Source organism: Elaeis guineensis, chromosome 1 (assembly GCF_000442705.2).
Source record: "Elaeis guineensis isolate ETL-2024a chromosome 1, EG11, whole genome shotgun sequence".
Taxonomy (NCBI): Eukaryota; Viridiplantae; Streptophyta; class Magnoliopsida; order Arecales; family Arecaceae; genus Elaeis; species Elaeis guineensis.
The window spans coordinates 5,538,833-5,558,755 of NC_025993.2; the positions used below are offsets into that span (position 1 = coordinate 5,538,833).

At 39.7% G+C, this 19,923-nt stretch overlaps 1 protein-coding gene and 3 pseudogenes across 2 annotated transcripts; all 4 read right to left on the bottom strand.

Moving 5' to 3' along the window:
- Positions 1-1,588: 1,588 nt before the first annotated feature.
- On the bottom strand, positions 1,589-2,352 carry LOC109505449 (agamous-like MADS-box protein AGL29; annotated as a pseudogene).
- Positions 2,353-5,109: 2,757 nt separating this feature from the next.
- On the bottom strand, positions 5,110-5,877 carry LOC109505450 (uncharacterized; annotated as a pseudogene).
- A 2,752-nt stretch (positions 5,878-8,629) lies between these two features.
- Positions 8,630-9,334, bottom strand: LOC109505518 (agamous-like MADS-box protein AGL29; annotated as a pseudogene).
- A 7,596-nt stretch (positions 9,335-16,930) lies between these two features.
- On the bottom strand, positions 16,931-19,114 carry LOC105037886 (dirigent protein 22). 2 transcript variants are annotated; one of them, XR_012133919.1, is made up of 3 exons: positions 18,194-19,114; positions 17,059-17,103; positions 16,931-17,024 (listed from the first exon to the last, which is right to left on the bottom strand). XR_012133919.1 is itself a non-coding variant. In XM_010913502.4 (1 exon), exon 1 carries the CDS (start codon positions 18,819-18,821, stop codon positions 18,264-18,266), a length of 558 nt encoding a protein of 185 aa, XP_010911804.1. In that variant the 5' UTR covers positions 18,822-19,109; the 3' UTR covers positions 18,033-18,263. The 2 variants fall into 2 exon arrangements, 1 of the variants encoding a protein (XP_010911804.1); XM_010913502.4 differs by lacking the exons at positions 16,931-17,024; positions 17,059-17,103 and having other exon boundaries at positions 18,033-19,109.
- Positions 19,115-19,923: the final 809 nt, after the last annotated feature.

Below are 19,923 nucleotides of genomic sequence, written 5' to 3' on the forward strand. Positions count from 1 at the left end.
AAAAATTTTCTCCCTAATTGGATTAAAATCTACCATCCAATCTCGGTCTTCTCTTCTTTAGTACATCATCAAACACTCACTTCAGATCTGGTATCAACAACTTGCAAAAAAGCCAAAGGATCTCCTCAAACATTGAGAACAGAAGACTGGACTGTTCTAATAGAATGATTCCTGATGTCAGTGACGTACAACCTGACCTCAAGCTTGTACATATGTCGATTCTGACGTCAGGATTATACCAATGATAAGAGACAAAGCCTTAGGCCATTAGACTGTTATAAGAATAAGGATCATCTCCAAGAATTCTCCCAGAATCTTAGACAGTTTCCTTTAATTACAGACATATGAGCTAATATCACGTAATTAATGCCTATAACCCACCATCTATGATCCTCACAATCATGGGTATTATTTTTGATTCTCTATTTTTATTACTAAATTTGAAGGTAACACACGACTACCCTCTCCATATAAAAGGGGGCACAAAGGACTCTTAGATAAATTTTTTTCTCCAAGAGAACAGAATCTCTCTCTCTCTCTCTCTTTTTCTCGACTATTCTTAAGCTTTAGCTAACTTAAGCATTGATGGATTCCCACTGGAGAATCTCCAGTGAGTGTGAGCTTCATTTCCAAGTTTTTCAAAAAATTCAATCCTCAGATAGATGCCAAACCCTGGGCCAGTAGAAGACCAACCCCGACTATCCACCTCGGCCCAAAGATTTGTAATAACAATATCAATTTTTAACCTTTTACTATAATATTGTTAACTTCAACTAGATTTTAGCAATATGAAACACAAACATGTACAGAACAGCTGAAAGTACTATCTTTTAGCTTCTCAAAAAATTAGCATCCTAAGCATCTTTTGATCTTTAGAAGTTTGCATTTTCTTCATCATTTTAATTGGTCTCTTCAAAACTTAGTTGGTATACTCAAGTCAATGGTGTCTTAAGTAGAATATGGTACTTCATATAAATTACTTTTTCTTGCGGTGAACAAAGAATTGCCAACCTGTGACTGATTTGGATCGATGAGGTAGTTTGTTATGTATGCAGGAGTTTCACACTTTTACATCATGGTAAATCTCTTTTTGTTTTTGTGTGCCATGCAATATCCTGTTTTGCAATTGATAAATCATACTTATGTTCTTATTATATTGTTGTGATATAATGCTAAAACTTAACATAACAAATGCGAGAAACAGAATCTCTTAAGATTTTCCTCTATGATAAAAATCTTGCCTTTCTTTTCGCAATCCTATACCTGCATTTGGTAATGTGGGTCCATCAAATCAAATAAATAATAAAATTGAAATTGTGTATGTATAGAGAAATCATGTCAAGTAATTTGTTATTCTGTTTACACGCTTTAAATCAAATCTTATATTTATATCATCTTCTTATATTTTTGTGAACCCTTTCTTGTGCATAAAAAATGCATAGCAAAAAGTTTATGACATCAAAATACCATAAAGTTGTTACTTTCAGCAATTAAAAAAAAAAAAAACAATGCTTTGACTCTGGATCCATAAAAGAAAAGAAAACTAAAGAGAACTAAAAAATAAAAGAAAAAGAAAAAATATAAATAACTATAATTTGTGATGCCATGAACGCAAACTCAATGGCTCCTCTGCCAAGAGAAAACTAGCTCTGTCATGAACTTTATCTCGTAACTTCATGATAGACTTCTCGAACTCCAGCAGCTCTTCCAATTTGAGATTATGTATTGGCTTGTTCCACCAGAACTGATCACTACCTTCCTTGCCTTCTAGCTCTTCATTTTTCTTTTCTACCTCCTCTTGTGTTACTGCATCTACTCTATTATTATCCTTTTCATTGCCTCTTCTATATCACCATAATCAGATTCTGCATCACAAACATCTATCTATCATCAGATTTTTCTTGATAGGAATCTCCATTATCGCCCATAACTTGATGGGCATTCTCTGGTTCCTTGTTACACAACTAGCCGATAAGTACTTTGTTGCCTAACAATTGTACAGATATCGCTTCAACATTGGGGTGAGCAAAAGTGAATAAATTATCAGTAGTAGAAAATATGATGATGGCGATGGAGAAAGTTCGGGAGGCGGCGCAGATGTCAGCAGCCTTCTTGAAGAGCCCCTTCCATCATTTGAAAAAGCAGACCTGCCGCAGCTATGTTTCTAAGATCTTCTTGATGTCGATCTTATGCCGGCCCATGATGGCTGAAAAGCCACAATAATATTACGGAAGAATATGGTGAAGTAGGAAAGAAGTAGAAAAAAAGAAAGAAGCCCAAAAGAAGAGGAAGGAGTGGAAAAGGAGTTGGGGAAAAGAAAGAAGGTTAGGTTTTGGTGGATAGAATATGCATTAAGTATGGTATTTATGCTTTTTTGGTCCGCTAAGGTCGAGATAGAGATGGTAGCAGAATGTATTTTAATGAGTTCCTAATTTGAAATTTGGATGTTGACGTGGAGTCTAAAAATGACTGAAAAAGAAATAATAAAAAAGATAGTAATTGAATTAGGAAAGTAGTAGATAGGAGCCTGGAACAAAATAGAGAAGTCTTTATCTTGAAAATTCTAAAAGCAGGAACTAAAAACTAAACCACATTAAACTTCTCTCAGATATTGCCATACCACTAGAGGTGTATCCCTTAGATATTTAAATCATATTAAACTTTGATTAATAAAAATTCTGTATCTTGATGAGATCAACGTCTTTGGGTGAAGGTGGATAGAATAAGAATGGAATATAGTATTTATGCTTTTTTCTTGATCCGCTAAATTCGAGATAGAGATGTTAGGGGAACAAATTTTAATGAGTTTCTAATTTGGCAGCCTTCTTCTCGCAAGAGTTGGATGTCAATGAGGAGTCTAAAAATGGTGGAGAGTCTAAAATGATCAAGAGAGAAGAAAGAGGGTAATATAATTAGGAGCCTAGAGTCAAAAATAAAATATTTTGGAAACCATTTCAATACTATATTGTTCATATAAGAAAACTATAAGCATCCTATGAAAATTCTTTTAACTAGGCCCAAGCTCACTCCACACTAGGTTTCAGGCTTCCAGGCTGGCCAAGGTCGATCCATTCTAGGTTTTGGACTTTCAGACTGGGCCTCAGACTTTCCTAAATTCTTTTTTCCTTTGTTTGGTTTAATATTGGAGCAACAAAAAATATAAGGGGGTGGAGAGGAGGCTGGGATCGGAAGGTGAGGAAGAGGCTAGGGCTCAAGAGGTGAGGATGATATGAAGAGGAAGCAATGAGGCTAGGATGACATAAGGATGAAAGAGGAGATAGGGAGGTGGAGACAAGTTGAGGAGGAGGTAGAAAGATTAGGACGATGCAAGGAGACGGTAGGGAGGATATAATGATGCCAGAAGATGACATGGAGGTCAGGATAAAGCGAAGAGGTGGCAGGGAGAATGGGATGATGCGAGGAAGAGGTGGAGAGGTTGGCATGATGCGACGAGGCAGCGGGGTGGACGGGATAATGCGAAGAAGATGGGATGGTGCGAGAAGGATGAGACGACATGGGGAGGATGGGACAGCATAAGAAGGATAGTGTTGCAGATCGAATTTTTTTCGAACTGGAGGCATTGGAGCAGGGTGACATCCAGGGCATCAGCGACAACTAGACCTGCAAAAAAAAATTTTCATCGGAGGTGGCTCTGGTGAGAATCCTCTAATGCTCAAGTCAGATTTTCTGCAGCGACTCCGATGGGACTCTCCAATACTCAAGTCAGATTTTTCACAATATGTGAGAAAGAGCGAGTATTTTATGAGAGAGAGAGGTGTTCTTGGAGGATCCCTATTTATCTCTTTATATAGATGGGATTGGAGCCTTAAGGAGAAGAGGGAGATCTTAAAAGACCTTTTTGCCTTTAATTATGTCACCGAGTGGCACCGTGCCTGGCCTTCTAATCTTTTTTTTGAGTATTATCATTTCATAACATGTGGGAGCCATCGGAGTTAAAGGCAAGAGCCATATGATAGGGCTTTGAAAGCAGCATAGACTTTTTAGGGATGATATGACTGGGCCACAGGAGGGACTCACAAGGTCATTATGACTTTCATGGTTCAGCCTGTCAAAGAGCAGCATGGGCTTCTCAAGGATGGTGTGACTAGACCATAGAGGGGTCTTTTGATGAGGTCGGCCTCTTATTGAGGATGACCTTTCGATGAGGTCGGCTTTCTGATGACCTCGATCTTCTGATGAGGTCGGCTTTTTGATGACCTCAACCTTCTAATGAGGTCAATTTTTAACATTTTACTATAATATTGTTAACTTCAATCATGATTTTAGCAATATGAAACATGAACATGTATAGGACTGTTGAAAGTATTATCTTTTAGCCTCTCAAAAAATTAGCATCCTAAGCATCTTTTGGTCTTTAGAAGTTTGTATTTTCTTCATCATTTTATTTGGTCTCTTCAAAACTTACTAGGTATACTCAAGTTAATGGTGTCTTAACTAGAACATGGTACTTCATATAAATTACTTTTCCTAGTGCTGAACAAAGAATTGCCAACCTGTGACTAATTTGGATCGACGAGGTACTTTGTTACGTATGTAGGAGTTTCGTACCTTTACATCATGGTAAATCTCTTCTTATTTTTTCGTGTACCATGCAATATCCTGTTTTGCAATTGGTGGATCATACTTACATTCTCATTATGTTGTTGTGATATTATGCTAAAACTTAATATAACAAATGCGAGAAACAGAATCTCCTAGGATTTTCCTTTGTGACAAAAATCTTGCCTTTGTTTTTGCAATCCTATACCTGCATTTGGTAATGTCGGTCCATCAAATCAAATAAATAGTAAACTTGAAATTGTGTATGTATAGATAAATCATGTCAAGTTATTTGTTGTTCTGTTTACATGCTTTAAATCAAATCTTATATGTATATCATCTTCTTAAATTTTTATGAACCCTTTTTTGTGCATAAAAAAAATTGCATAGCAAAAAGTTTATGTGGCATTGAAACACCATAAAGTTGTTACTTTCAGCAATAAAAAAAAAATAACACTCTGACTTTGGATCCATAAAAGAAAAGAAAACCATAAAAGAAAAGAAAACTAAGGAGAACTAAAAAATAAAAGAAAAAAGAAATATAAATAACTATAATTTGTGATGTCATAAACACAAACTCAATGGCTCCTCTGCTAAGAGAAAACTAGCTCTGTCATGAACTTCATCTCGTAACTTCATGATAGACTTTTCGAACTCCAGCAGCTCTTCCAATTTGAGATCATATATTGGCTTGTTCCATTAGCATGGATCGCCGCCTTCCTCACCTTCCAGCTCTTCTTCATTTTTCTTTCCCTCCTCCTCTTGTGTTACTGCATCTTCTCTGTTATTATCCTTTTTTATTGCCTCTTCTGTATCACCAAAATTAGATTTTGTGTCACTAGCATCTAATCTGTCATCAGATTCTTCTTGATAGGAATCTCCATTATCGCCCATAACTTGATGGGTATTCTCTGGTTCCTTGTTACACAACTGGCCGAGAAGTGCTTCGTTGCCTAACAATCGTCTAGATATCGCTTCAACATGGGGTGAGCAAAAGTAAATAAATTATCGATAGCAGAAAACATGATGAAGGCGATGGAGAAAGTTCGAGAGGAGGCACAGATCTCAGTAGTTTTCTTGAAGAGCCCCTTCCGTTGTTTGAAGAAGCAGACCTGCGGCAGTTGTATTTCTGAGATCTTCTTGATGTCGATCTTATGTCGGTCCATGATGGCTGAAAAGCCATAATAATATTACAAAAGAATATGGTGGAGTAGGAAAGAAGTAGGAAAAAAGAAAGAAGCCCAGAAGAAGAGGGAGGAGTAGAAAAGGAGTTGGGGAAAAGAAAGAAGCTTAGGTTTTGGTGGATAGAATACGTATGAAGTATGATATTTATGCTTTTTTGTCCGCTAAGTTCGAGATAGAGATGGTAGCAGAACGTATTTTAATGAGTTTTTAATTTGAAAGTTGGACGTTGACGTGGAGTCTAAATATGACTGGGAAAGAAATCAAAAAAAGGACAGTAATTGAATGAGGAAAGTAGTTGATAGGAGTCTGAAAAAAAATAGAGAAGTCTCTATCTTGAAAACTCTAAAAGCAGAAATTAAAAACTAAACCACACTGAATTTCTCTCAGATATTGCCATACCACTAGAGGTGTATCCCTTAGATATTTAAATCATATTAAACTTCGATTAATAAAAATTTTGTATCTTGATGAGATCAACGTCTTTGGATGGAGGTGGATAGAATAACAATGGAATATAGTATTTATGCTTTTTTCTTAGTCTGCTAAGTTCAAGATAGAGATGGTAGGGGAATGAATTTTAATGAGTTTCTAATTTGATAGCCTTCTTCTTGCAGGAGTTGGACGTCGGTGAGGAGTCTAAAAATTGTGTGGAGTCTAAAAATGACCAAGAGAGAAGAAAGAGGGTAATATAATTAGGAGCCTAGAGCTAAAAATAAAATATTTTGGAAACCATCTCAATGCTATATTGTTCATATAAGAAAACTATAAGCATCCTATGGAAATTCTTTTAACTAGGCCCAAGCTCGCTCCACACTAGGTTTCAGGCTTTTGGGCTGGTCATTGTCAGTCCATACTGGGTTTTGGACTTCCGGACTGGGCCTCAGACTTCCCTAAATTCTTTTTTCCTTTGTTTGGTTTAATATTGGAGTAACAAAAAATGTAGGGAGGTGGAGAGGAGGTGGGGAGGAGTCTGGGATCGGAAGGTGAGGAAAAGGCTAGAGCTCGGGAGGTGAGGATGATATAAGGAGGAAGCAATAAGGCTAGGACGACATAAGGACAGAGGAGGAGATAGGAAGGTTGAGACAAGTTGAGGAGGAGGTGAGAATATTGGGATGATGCAAGGAGATGGCAGAGAGGATAGAATGATGCCAGGAGATGACATGGAGGTCAGGATAAAGTAAAGAGATGGCAGGGCAGATGGGATGATGCGAAGAAGAGGCGGAGAGGTCGGCATGATGCAACGAGACAGCAGGGTGGATGGGATAATGCGAAGAGGATGGGATGGTGCGAGAAGGATGAGACAACATGGGGAGGATGGGATAGCATGAGAAGGAGTGTTGCAGATCGAATCCTTTTCAGACTGGAGGTGTTAAAGTAGGATGACGTCCAAGGCGTCGGCGGCGGTCGGACCTGTAAGAAAAGTTCTCCATCGGAGTTGGCTTCGACGGAAATCCTCCAATGCTCAAGTGAGATTTTTTGCAGCAAGCTCTTATAGAGAATCTCCAATGCTCAAGTCAGATTTTCCATAGTAGTTGAGAAAGAGCGAGTGTTTTATAAGAGAGAGAGGAGGTGTATCTGGAGGGTCCCTATTTACCTTTTTATATAGATGGGGTTGGAGCCTTAAGGAGAAGAGGGAGGTCTTAAAAGATCTTTTTGTCCTTAATTATGTCACTGAGCGGTGCCGTGCCTGGCCTTTTGATCTTTTTTTTTTTAGTATTATCACTTCATAGCATGTGGGTGCTGCCATAGTTAAAGAGAAGAGCCATCTAACAGGGCCCTGAAAGTGGTGTGGACTTTTCATGGATGATGTGACTGGGCCACAGGGGGACTCACAGGGTCATCATGACTTTTATGGCTCAGCCTGTCAAAGAGTGGCGTGGGCTTCTCAGAGATGATGTAATTAGGTCATAGGGGAGGTTTTCTGATAAGATCGGCCTTCCGATGAGATTGGCTTTCTGATGATCTCGATCCTCTAATGAGATCGACCTCCTAATGAGGTCGGCCTTCTGATGATCTCAACCTTCTGATGAGATTAATTTTTAATCTTTTACTATAATATTGTTAATTTCAACCAGGATTTTAGCAATATGAAACACGAACATGTACAGAACTGCTGAAAGTACTATCTTTTAGCCTCTCAAAAAATTAGCATCCTAAGCATCTTTTGGTCTTTAGAAGTCTATATTTTCTTCATCCTTTTATTTGGTCTCTTCAAAACTTACTTGGTCTACTCAAGTCAATGATGTCTTAAGCTAGAACATGGTACTTCATATAAATTATTTTTCCTTGTGGTGAACAAAGAATTGCCAACCTGTGACTGATTTGGATCGACGAGCTACTTTGTTACGTATGCAGGAGCTCCATACTTTTATGTCATGATAAATCTCTTCTTGTTTTCATGTACCATGCAATATCCTATTTTGCAATTCATAGATTATAGTTATGTTCTTATTATATTATTGTGATATTATACTAAAACTTAATCTAACAAATGTCGAGAAACAGAATCTCCTGGGATTTTCATTTGTTGATAAAAATCTTGTCTTCCCTTTTTCAATCCTGTACCTGTATTTGGTAATGTGGGTCCATCAAATCAAATAAATAGTAAAACTAAAATTCCATATGTATATAGAGATATAATGTCAAACAATTTGTTTTTTTATTAATTTACACACTTTAAATCAAATCTTATATTTATATCATCTTCTCATGTTATTATTTTTTTTTTTTTGGTAGAAATCTTCTTATATTATTATGAAACCCTCCTTGTGCATAAAAAATGCATAGCAAAAAGTTTATGACACTGAAACACCATATGAAGTTATTACTTTCAGCAATAAAAAAAAATAATATAATGCTCTGACTCTGGATCCATAAAAGAAAAGAAAACCATAAAAGAAAAGAAAACTAAAAGAAAACTAAAGAGAACTAAAAAATAAAAATAAAAAAAATACAAACAACTATAATTAGTGATGCCTTGAACGCAAACTCAATGGCTCCTCTGCCAAGAGAAAACTAGCTCTATCATAAACTTGATCTTGTAACTTCATGATAGACTTCTCGAACTCCAGTCGTTCTTCCAATTTGAGATCATGTATTAGCTTGTTCTACCAGAACTGATCGCCACCTTCCTCGCCTTCTAGCATCTCCTGAGTCTCTTTTTCATTTTTCTGTCCCATCTTCTCTTGTGTTACTACATCTTCTCTATTATATCTTTTTTTATTACCTCTTCTATATTACCATAATCAGATTCTGCATTACTAACATCTAATCTGTCATCAGATTCTTCTTGATAGGAATCTCCATTATCGCCCATAACTTGATGGGTATTCTCTGATTCCTTGTTAGACAACTGGCCGACAAGTGCTTTGTTGCCTAAGAATTGTCTAGATATCGCTTCAACACTGGGGTGAGCAAAAGTAAATAAATTACCAGCAGTAGAAAACATGATGATAGTGATGGAGAAAGTTTGGGAGGCGGTGCAGATATCAGCAGCCTTCTTGAAGAGCCCCTTCCGCCATTTGGAGAAGCAGACCTACCGCAGTTGTGTTTCTGAGATCTTCTTGATGTTGATCTTATGCTGGTCCATGACGGCCGAAAAGCCACGATAATACTACAGAAGAATATGGTGTAGGAAAGAAGTAGGAAAAAAGAAAGAAGCCCAGAAGAAGAGGGAGGAGTAGAAAGGGAGTTGGGGAAAAGAAAGAAGCTTAGGTTTTGGTGGATAGAATATGCATGAAGTATAGTATTTATGCTTTTCGGGTCCGCTAAGTTTGAGATAGAGATGGTAGCAGAATGTATTTTAATGAGTTCTTAATTGGGAAGTTGGACGTTAACGTGGAGTCTAAAAACGACTGGGAAAGAATTTAAAAAGAGGATAGTAATTGAATTAGAAAAGTAGTTGATTGGAGTCTGAAAAAAAATAAAGAAGTCTCTATCTTGAAAACTCTAAAAACAGGAATTAAAAACTAAACCATGCTAAACTTCTCTCAGATATTGCAATACCACTAGAGGTGTATCCCTTAGATATTTAAATCATATTAAACTTCGATTAATAAAAATTTTGTATCTTGATGAGATCAACATCTTTGGGTGGAGGTGGATAGAATAAGAATAGAATATTATCTTTATGCTTTTTTCTTAGTCTACTAACTTCGAGATAGAGATGGCAGGGGAATGAATTTTAATGAGTTTCTAATTTGACAGCCTTCTTCTTGTAGGAGTTGGATGTCGGTGAGGAGTCTTAAAATGGTGGGGAGTCTAAAAATGACCAAGAGAGAAGAAAGATGGTAATGTAATTAGGAGCCTAGAGCCAAAAATAAAATATTTTGAAAACCATCTCAATGCCATATTGTTCATATAAGAAAACTATAAGCATCCTATGAAAATTCTTTTAACTAAGCCCAAGCTCTCTCCACACTAGGTTTCAGGATTTTGAGCTGGCCAAGGTCTCTCCATACTGGGTTTTGGACTTTCGGGCTGGGCCTCAAACTTCCCTAAATTCTTTTTTCCTTTCTTTGGTTTAATATTGGAGCAACAAAAAATGTGGGGAGGTGGAGAGGATGTGGGGAGGAGGTTGGGATCGGAAGGTGAGAAAGAGGCTAGGGCTCGGGAGGTGAGGATGGCATGAGAAGGAAGCAATGAGGTTAGGATGACATAAGGATGGAGGAGGAGATAGGGAGGTGGAGACAAGTTGAGGGGGAGGTGGGAAGATTGGGATGATGCAAGGAGATGGCAGGGAGGATAGAATGATGCTAGGAGATGATATGGAGATCAGGATAAAGCGAAGATGTGGTACGAAGGATGGGATGATGTGAGGAAGAGGCGAAGAGGTTGGCATGTTGTGATAAGGCAATGGGGTGGACGGGATAATGCAAAGAGGATGAGACGGTGTGAGAAGGATGAGACGACCTAAGGAGGATGGGATAGCATTAGAAGGATAGTGTTGCGGATTGAATCCTTCCCAGACTGGAGGTGTTGGAGCATGGCAACGTCCAGGGCATCGGCGGCAATCAGACCTGCAAGAAAAGTCCTCCGTTGGAGGTGGCTCTAATGGAGATCTTCCAATGCTCAAGTCAGATTTTTCGCAGCAGGCTCCAATGGAGACCCTCCGATGCTCAAATCAGATTTTTCATAGTATGTGAGAAAGAGCAAGCATTTTATGAGAGAGAGGAGGCATGCCTGGGGGGTCCCTACTTACCTCTTTATATAGATAGGGTTGGAGCCTTGAGAAAAAAAGGGAGGTCTGAAAAGACCTTTTTGCCCTTAATTATATCACTGAGTGGCATCGTGCCTGGCCCTTTGATCTATTTTTTTTTTGAGTATTATCACTTCATAGCATGTGGAGGGCCACTATAGTTAAAGGCAAGAGCCATCTGATAGGGTCCTGAAAGTAGCGTGGGCTTCTTAGGAATGATGTGATTGAATCACAGGGGGACCTCTCAGGGTCATCATGACTTTCATGGCTTAGCCTGTCAGAGAGCAGCATGGACTTCTCAAAGATGATATGACTAGACCACAGGGGGGCCTCTCGATGAGGTCAGCCTCCTGATGATCTTGATCATCTAATGAGGTCGGACTTTTGATGAGGTCAGCCTTCTGATAAGATCGATCTTCTGATGATTTAAGCCTTTTGATGAGGTCAGCCTTCCAATGACGTCGACTTTCTAATGAGGTCGACCTCATCAGGCCTCCTGATGAGGTCGACCTCCTGATGAGGTCGGTCTTCTGATGACCTTGACCTTCTGATGAGGTTGGCCTTCTGATGAGCTCGACTTTCTGATGATCTTGATCCTCTGATGAGGTCAACCTCCAGATAAGGTCGGCCTTCTGATGAGGTCGGCCTCCTGATGAGATCGATCTTCTGATGACGTCGGCCTCCCGATGAGGTATGCTTTCTGATGACCTTGATCCTCTGATGAGGTCATTCTTCTGAAGGGGTCAGTCTTCTGATGACCTTGATTTTTTGATGAGGTTGGCCTTTTGATGACCTTAACCTTCTAATGAGGTCGGCTTTCTGATGACCTCGATCCTTTGAAGAGATCAACCTCTTGATGAGATCGGCCTTCTGATGAGGTCAGTCTTCTGATGACCTCGACCTTCTGATGAGGTCAACCTCTCGATGAGGTCGGCTTTCTTATAACCTTGGTCTTCTGATGCGATCGGTCTTCTGATGACCTCAATCTTCTAATGAGGTCGGTCTTCTGATGAGATTGGTCTTCTGATGATCTCGACCTTCTGATGAGGTCGGCCTCCCAATCAGATCGACTTCTGATAACCTTGATGCTTTGATGAGGTCAGCCTCCTGATGAGGTCGGTCTTGTGATGACCTCGACTTTCTGATGAGATCGGCCTTCTGATGACCTCAGTTCTCTGATGAGGTCAGTCTTCTGATGAGATCAGCCTTCTGATGAGGTCGGCTAAGCGATGAGGATTTACCCCAATACTTACCCTCTAACTCCTGAATTCGATTATGTAGCTTTAATTGGGCGAAAGGAGTTAGTTATCGAGTGGATTCGAGTTGCTTCTTCGACGATTAGCCACTTTGTCATTTCATCATTTTGTAGAACATTACGTTGAATTTGAAGCATGGTTGTGGAACTAGAGTATAGTCGTATTTTATTTCAAATCGATTAATCCTTGGTCAATCAGGGACAAGCCGACTAACCATAATTTTTTTTTCACCTGATTCTTACGTGCGAACCATAGCTTATACTCCTGTGGCCTTTGGGCTGTAGCAGGCATGCTTGCAGTTGCCGAACCTTGTGGCTTCGTTAATCGGATGTCAGTCAAATAATATTTTGTCCAGTACTAGCCGATGAGGCAATAGTTTGATCGGGTGTCAAGCGACCAAATTACTGATGTTTGGAGGAGTTTTTTGAGTCGGAGGAGCATGCTGAGTCATCTATCCTCCATAGTCTCGATCCTGTCGAGATCATGGTCGATTTGTCATTTTATAGGGGCCTTCTGGTGAGGTGGACTTCCTCGAATTTTTTCTTTGGCTTTGTCAGTCTTGTTGGATTTCTTTCACGAATTTTATCTTTGACTTTATTAGTGTTATCGGATTTCTTCCTCGGAGTTTATCCTTAGCTTTGTCAACCTTGTCGGAGTTTTTCTTTGGAGAGAATGATGTTGTCGTTTAGAAGAGCTTTTCAAATTGTAGATCATGGTCGATTCATCTTTTGAAGGAGTTTCTCGAATTGTAGATCATGATCGATTCATCGTTTGGAGCTTTTCGAATCGTAGATCATGATCGATTCATCGTTTGGAGGAGCTTTTCAAACTGTAGATCATGGTCGATTCATCATTTGGAGGAGCTTTTCGAATCATAAATCATGATCGATTTGCCATTTGGAAGAGCTTTTTGAATCATAAATCATGATCGATTAGTCATTTGGAGGAGCTTTTTAAATCGTAAATCATGATCGATTCGTTATTTGGAGGAGCTTTTTAAATCGTAGATCATGATCGATTCATTGTTTAGAGGAGCTTCTCGAATCATAAATCATGATTGATTCATCCTTTGGAGGAGCTTTTCAAATTGTAGATCATGATCGATTTGTCATTTAGAGGAGCTTTCTGAATCATAGATCATTGTCGATTTATCATTTGAAGGAGCTTCTCGAATTGTAGATTATGATCGATTCATCGTTTGGAGGAGCTTCTCGAATTGTAGATCATGATTGATTCATTATTTCGAGAAGCTTTTCGATGAGGTGGACTTCCTCGAATTTTCTCCTCGGCTTTGTCAGTCTTGTCGGAGATTTTTCTTAAATTTTTTCTTTGGATTTGTCTACGCCGCACCTCAGATCTCATCGAGGTTTTTTGCTGTTGCTTAGGTACTCAAGGACCTGTTGCTCAAGAAGAAAACAAGATAATAATGAGGCTCAAGAGCTTCTTACCTCAAAAGTTCTATACGGGTCCTTTGAAGCTTATTTCCTCTTTCGATCCAGATTACATACCCTCCGTTGGTGTGGGTTTCTATCTGGCACAGAGGCAACTAGAGTCGGTGGCGCATCAGACCATTGAGGGCGGGACTATGGAAATGCTTCTAGTAGCTAACACGGAGTATAATCTCTAACCAGAGTTGCTACCGACGAGTGTTCTTTGGGTTAAAATGCCTTAAGAATACTTTTTGCAGTAGCACGATAATAGGTTGCTCGCTTTTCCCCAAAAATGGACAAGCAGTGTCCTTTCCTGGTGCACCATTCTATTGCGGATCGAATCTGCTGGAGCGGAGCGACATTTAGGATGTCAGTGGCGGCTGGACCTACAAGAAAAGCCCCCATCGAAGGTGGCTCCAGTGGGAACCCTCCGATGCTCAAGTTAGATTTTTCGCAGCAAGTGAAAATGAGCGAGCATTTTATGAGAGAGAGAGGAGGCGTACTTGGAGGATTCCTGTTTACCTCTCTATATAGATGGGGTTGGAGCCTTGAGGAGAAGAAGGAGGTCTTAAAAGATCTTTTTGCCCTTAATTATATCTCTAAGCGATGGCGCACTTGGCCTTTTGACCTTCTTTTTGAGTATTGTCACTTTATAGCATGTGAGGGGCTGCCGTAGTTAAAGGCAAGGCCATCTGATAGGATCCTGAAAGCAACGTGGGCTTCTCAGGGATGATGTGACTGGGCCACAGGGGGGCCTCTCAGGGTCATCATAACTTTTATGGCTTAGCCTGTCAGAGAGCGACATGAGCTTCTCAGGGATGATGTGATTAGGCCACAGAGGAGCCTTTTGATAAGGTTGGCTTTTTGATAAGGTCGGTCTTTAGATGAAGTCGACCTCTCGATGAGGTTGACTTTCTAATAACCTCAGTCCTCTGATGAGGTCAGCCTCCTGATGAGGTTGGCCTTCAGCTGAGGTCGGTCTTTTGATGATCTCAGTCTTCAGATGAGGTCGGCCTCTTGATGAGCTTAGCTTTCTGCTAACCTCGATCCTCTGATGAGATCGGCCTCCTGATGAGGTCGGTCTTCTAATGAAGTCGGTCTTCTGATGACCTCGGCCTTTTGATGAGGTCGGCCTTCCGATGAGATCGACTTTCTAATGACCTCGATCCTCTAATAAGATCGGCCTTCCAATGAGATCAACCTTCTGATGAGGTCGACCTCTCGATAAGGTTGGCTTTCTGATGACCTCGATCCTCTGATGAGATCGGCCTCCTGATGAGGTCAGTCTTCTGATGAGGTTGGTATTCTGATGATTTTAGCTTTCTGATGAGGTCGGCCTCCTAACGAAATCAGCTTTTTGATGATCTTGACCTTCTGATGAGGTCAGCTTCTTGATGAGGTCGGATTTCTGATGAGGTCGGTCCTCTGATGACGTCGGCCTCTTGATGATGTCGGTCTTCTGATGACCTCGATCTTTTAATGAGGTCGGCCTCCTAATGAGGTTAGTTTTCTAATGAGATCGACCTTCTGAAGACCTCGGTTCTCTAATGAGGTCGGCCTCCCGATGAAGTCAGCTAAGCGACAAAGATCTACCCCAACAGATAAGACGACACAAAGGGGATGGGATGAGCACACCGAGTAGGTGGTGACTAATGAGAAGGCAGTAGCAGAGAGGAGTAGCCCTAGGCCTGCATTCGTAATGAAATAGTGGAGGAATCAAGGATCGAGATTCAGGATCATCCATTTAGCAGTTGGGATATGGATTTGGACCAAGTCCGAGTCAGGTCAATGTAAATCCAAGCCTAATCTGTTTCAAATGCAGTCTTGATTTTTAGGCCCGATCTAACCCATTGGACTAATAAATATGGCTCAAGAGAAATTCTTTGTGCACTGTGGGTGGTATAGAAAATCCGACGTGGAGTGCACCATCTCGTTCGATTCATCCACGTAGTCACTGCTTTTCAACACACATTCAATGCCTGCAGCTCGATTTTTTCATTTAAAAATTTTATATGACAAAAATATCTCTATTTTTTGAAAAAAAATTATGATATTCTATGGCGTAATATAGCTCAGGATATCATAATATGGCCTCGGATATCATAATATGAGAAGAGCATTTGTGTTTAACCATTTTCAACATGTATTTAATACCTGCAGTCGGCTTTTTTGTTTGAAAATTTTGAATAATGAAAATGTCATTATTCTTTAGAAAAAAATTATGACATCTTGTGCATATTATGGATGTAGGATGTCATAATATGAACATAAAATGTCATAATTTTTTTTCAAAGAATAAAAGCATCTTCGTTATATAAAATTTTTAAATAAAAAATTGATTTGGACACATTAAATATAAGTTAAAAAATGATAACTACATAAATCAATCGAATGACGTGGTGCACTTCACATCAGATTTTCTACACCACCACCAGCGGTGCACAAAGAATTTCACTACGGTTCAAACATGTTTTAAAGGAGTCGGGCTCGGATGGGCCACCTACAATATGAGCAGGTCTACCGTGGAAATGGAACGTTCGGATACGTGTGACGGTGGTAAATAGCGATCAAGGGATATTTTTTGGAATTTTAAAAACTACAACGATGGGCTCTTGCTAATTAAAAAATCGTTACTCGAAAAGACTAACGATCAAAGTTTCGGTTAACAACGGCTTTCTATGCAGTTGTGTCCACGGAAGGATTGCTAATTAAAATCCTGTAACAATATAACCAATCAACAATCCATTCACTAAAACATGGATGACTAGAATTTAAAACATCTATTTATATATATCTAATAATATATTTATTAACAAAGATTGAGGCTTGGATTAGGCCGAAGGTTTGTTGGAAGCTAGCCCATAATATATTTTGGGCCACAATTATTAGATAGCAGAAGGCGACCTAGCCCAAGAAGCCACAAGTTGGCCCAGATCCATTTTCAGCTCTAGATGAGTTAAATAAGAATTTTAAGACAAGGGAAAGGGTAGAAATATTCTTGTTCCATTAATATTGGTTGATTTTTGACCATCCATCGATTTTGATTGGATACACTTACACAATTTTATATTTTCAGCTATCCACCAAGTCTCTATAAAACATGTAATTATTTATATGGAGCATAAATTTTATTTATTTATTTATTGACTTACTCATTTATTAGGTTAGATTGGGTTTTTCTGATTAAAGTTGGATTTGGTTAGATTTAAGTTGAACCAGAAGTGCTAGTCCAATCTAAATTTGTAAAAGATTCTCCAACCTACACAATGAGTGCAGATTGGGTTCAAGATGAAGCCAACCCAAGTTGCACCTCAGTGAGACCAAGGCAAGGCCAAATGAATATAACCAAATTACCCAAATTCCAGCTTGTGCAGTTCACGGACATGATGATCTCTCGTTCTATCCAGCTTGTGCAGTTCACGGACATGATGTTCTATCCAGCTTGTGCAGTTCACGGACATGATGATCTCTCGTTCTATCCAAAAAGAAAATTACTAAAATCAGTTAATATATAATTGTTTAATTCACTATTTTCATAAGAAAGTGATTAGTTGACCATAACCAAGACTCGGCCAACGCCAACTACCATCAGTTCCATACCACCGTATTACACAAATGAATTGAGTGGTGAATGGGTGGGTAATTAGGAGCCCACATCATCAAGAGGCTCATCAATGAATCGGAGAGCACAGTATCATCAAGAACACAGATCTTCTACAATGCGTTTCTGCAATGCGTGGAGCATCACAGAGTGCTATGCAGCCAGAGATGGCCATTATTAAAAGATGGACGGCCATCAAACAAGAAAATTAATAAGCATATGTCATATCATATATGGCATGTGTCATTTGATAATGGTCCATCTCTTCATTGAACCATCTAGAGATGCATAGTATTATGTGGTACATGTGTAGCATTCTAAAGGATCCCAATTGTATCACCAACAATTGGTGTGATTCTGTGATTGCAGGCTCTATGTAACGGCTAATAAAATAGAGATGGAGAGTTAAATGAGAAGAATAATTTCATAAAAAGCATCCACATCATCACTATTTTATAGTAAACTAGAGAGTGTTAGTACCATCAAAAATCATAGATCCTCTATATTACTAGGATGCTATATAGCCAATGATGACCGCCATCAAAAGATGAAAGACCATCAAATAAAATAATTAATAAATATATATTATATTATATAATATATATTATTTGATAACTATTCCCTTCTGATGTCAACCATCAATTATTGTGCGGTGCACAGGCGGCACGATAGGGGATATTGATTGTATCATCAATTATTGGCAGGATTTCTGCGCTTGGCTTGGTCCCTATGTATCACGCGAGGCTATATGGAGCCCATCCAATAATAGATAGCATCATTGGAGTACCAGCTAACAAAAGAAAGACGCCGAACAAAATAATTTCACTAAGACCGTCCACAACCAGTAACCATAGCAGGTTTAAGAACCACAGATCCCATTCAGTGTGCACTGCCGTGACACGGTCCAGGTACAATTCACTAGTGAGTGGTACATGTTATTAAAAAAAAAAAAAAATTAACCAACCAGTGAGTGGCAACACCGGTAGCAGCGACTGTGACCGCACAAACCGAACCGATCAGCGAGCAGTAGCGCTTCAGTGGTGCAAGACATAGACGTCATACTCCACCACCGCATTCCCGGTGAGCATCTCCAAGGTGTGTGTCCTGGCGAGGGCGTAGCCCCTGGCGAACCGGAACTTGCCGCTCCCACCGACGACCGGCATCTCCCTCACATCGTTGAACACCGAGTTGCGCCCCATCACCGTGATCGTGCTGCCGTTGAACTCACCGTCCACGAAGGCGAGGTTCATGGCCATGAGCAGGTGGCCGACCTCGTCGAGGGACGCCAATGCGTACATCCCCTGCGCATGGCCGACGATCTTCGAATCGGACTCCGGACCCTCCGTCAGAGGGTCGTCCATCATCACCACCGCGCCGAACCCCGTCGGCGAGGTGTTTGTGATTTTGGATTCGGCGACCCTCATGGCGGTCGGGCTCGGCCCGGTCACGATGTCGTGAAAGAAGAAGTGCAGGTGTGTCTTCATCTCCTCCCCCATCTCGAAGCCATCCTCGGCGATGGATGGAGCGAGGAGGAGGAGCAGGAGAAAGAGGATGGGGAGTGAGGGAGAGAAGATTGGAGAAAATGAGGCCATGGGGAGAAGACTGAGGTATGTGGGAGTGCGGACTATTGGAAGGAGTACGGGGATGAGAGAACGGGTTGGAGTCTCTGGGTATTTAACTACAGAAGTTGGTTTGGTTGGTTTGTGGGTAGAGATAGGTAGGAAATAGAGCTTATCAGAGACACAAGAGAGGGAGGTGCTCAGTGGCCAGATTCACCAAGAACTATGACTAAATGACAATTATTTTTAAAAACAAGAATAAATTTTGTAGAGGAGACAGAAATTGGAGTCAGACAGCAATAACATAACTCTTAGTTTACTGTGTTTTATTTTTGTTCTAATTTTATCAAACCTGTATATTATTATGATACTATTTGGAGCGATTAGCAACAGCATTGCTGTTATACCTACCAGGTATGCTCAGCCTTTATTTGAGAACATGATGTCTCTTAAAGTAAATAAAGATATCATTTGCAGTCCAAGTGCAAAGATATCATCCTCCTCTGGATTTACAGGTAAATTAGCAAGTCAGCTTGAAAGAAAATACATAGATGGCTCTGAACTAGTAAATTTACAAAATACTATAGTTTATTAATTAAATATATAGTAGCATTTAAAATAAATACCATTTTATATTAGTATTTATAAAAATTTAGCAGCACGTAATTAGTCACAATATCATAAACAATAAGTTTTACCAATATAAAATTACAAATGCTGGTAACAACAGTCAAATCAGTCAGTCAGTTGATAAACAGGCTAATTTATGCCTTGGGGACCTCTAAAAGGGAGGTATCTGGAATGATAACTTCTTCTTTCTTTGCGTGTGTTAATGAGTGACCTAGATATACCATTAAGGACATGGGCTCCTCTAGCTCCACAGAGATGTGTACTTTTCTGACCTTTAGCTTCAACAGAAAAATTAACGCACAAACACTAGGAATTGATAAGAGTTCACTGAATATAGACTGCAGACCTTTGTTTGTAAATTGACTTGTACTAACAACAGTTAAATAGTGCTACACAGGTGGTTGCCCTGGTCTCACCTAGCAGCTAGAGACTGGAGTTCAAATCTTAGATGGTCCACTCCAAATATTCTGTCCTGAATATATAATTATATTGCCGGTGGAACTTC

Excerpts from the sequence above, each read along its gene's own strand:
- LOC105037886 (XM_010913502.4), bottom strand. The coding sequence starts at position 18,821 with ATGGCCTCATTTTCTCCAATCTTCTCTCCCTCACTCCCCATCCTCTTT.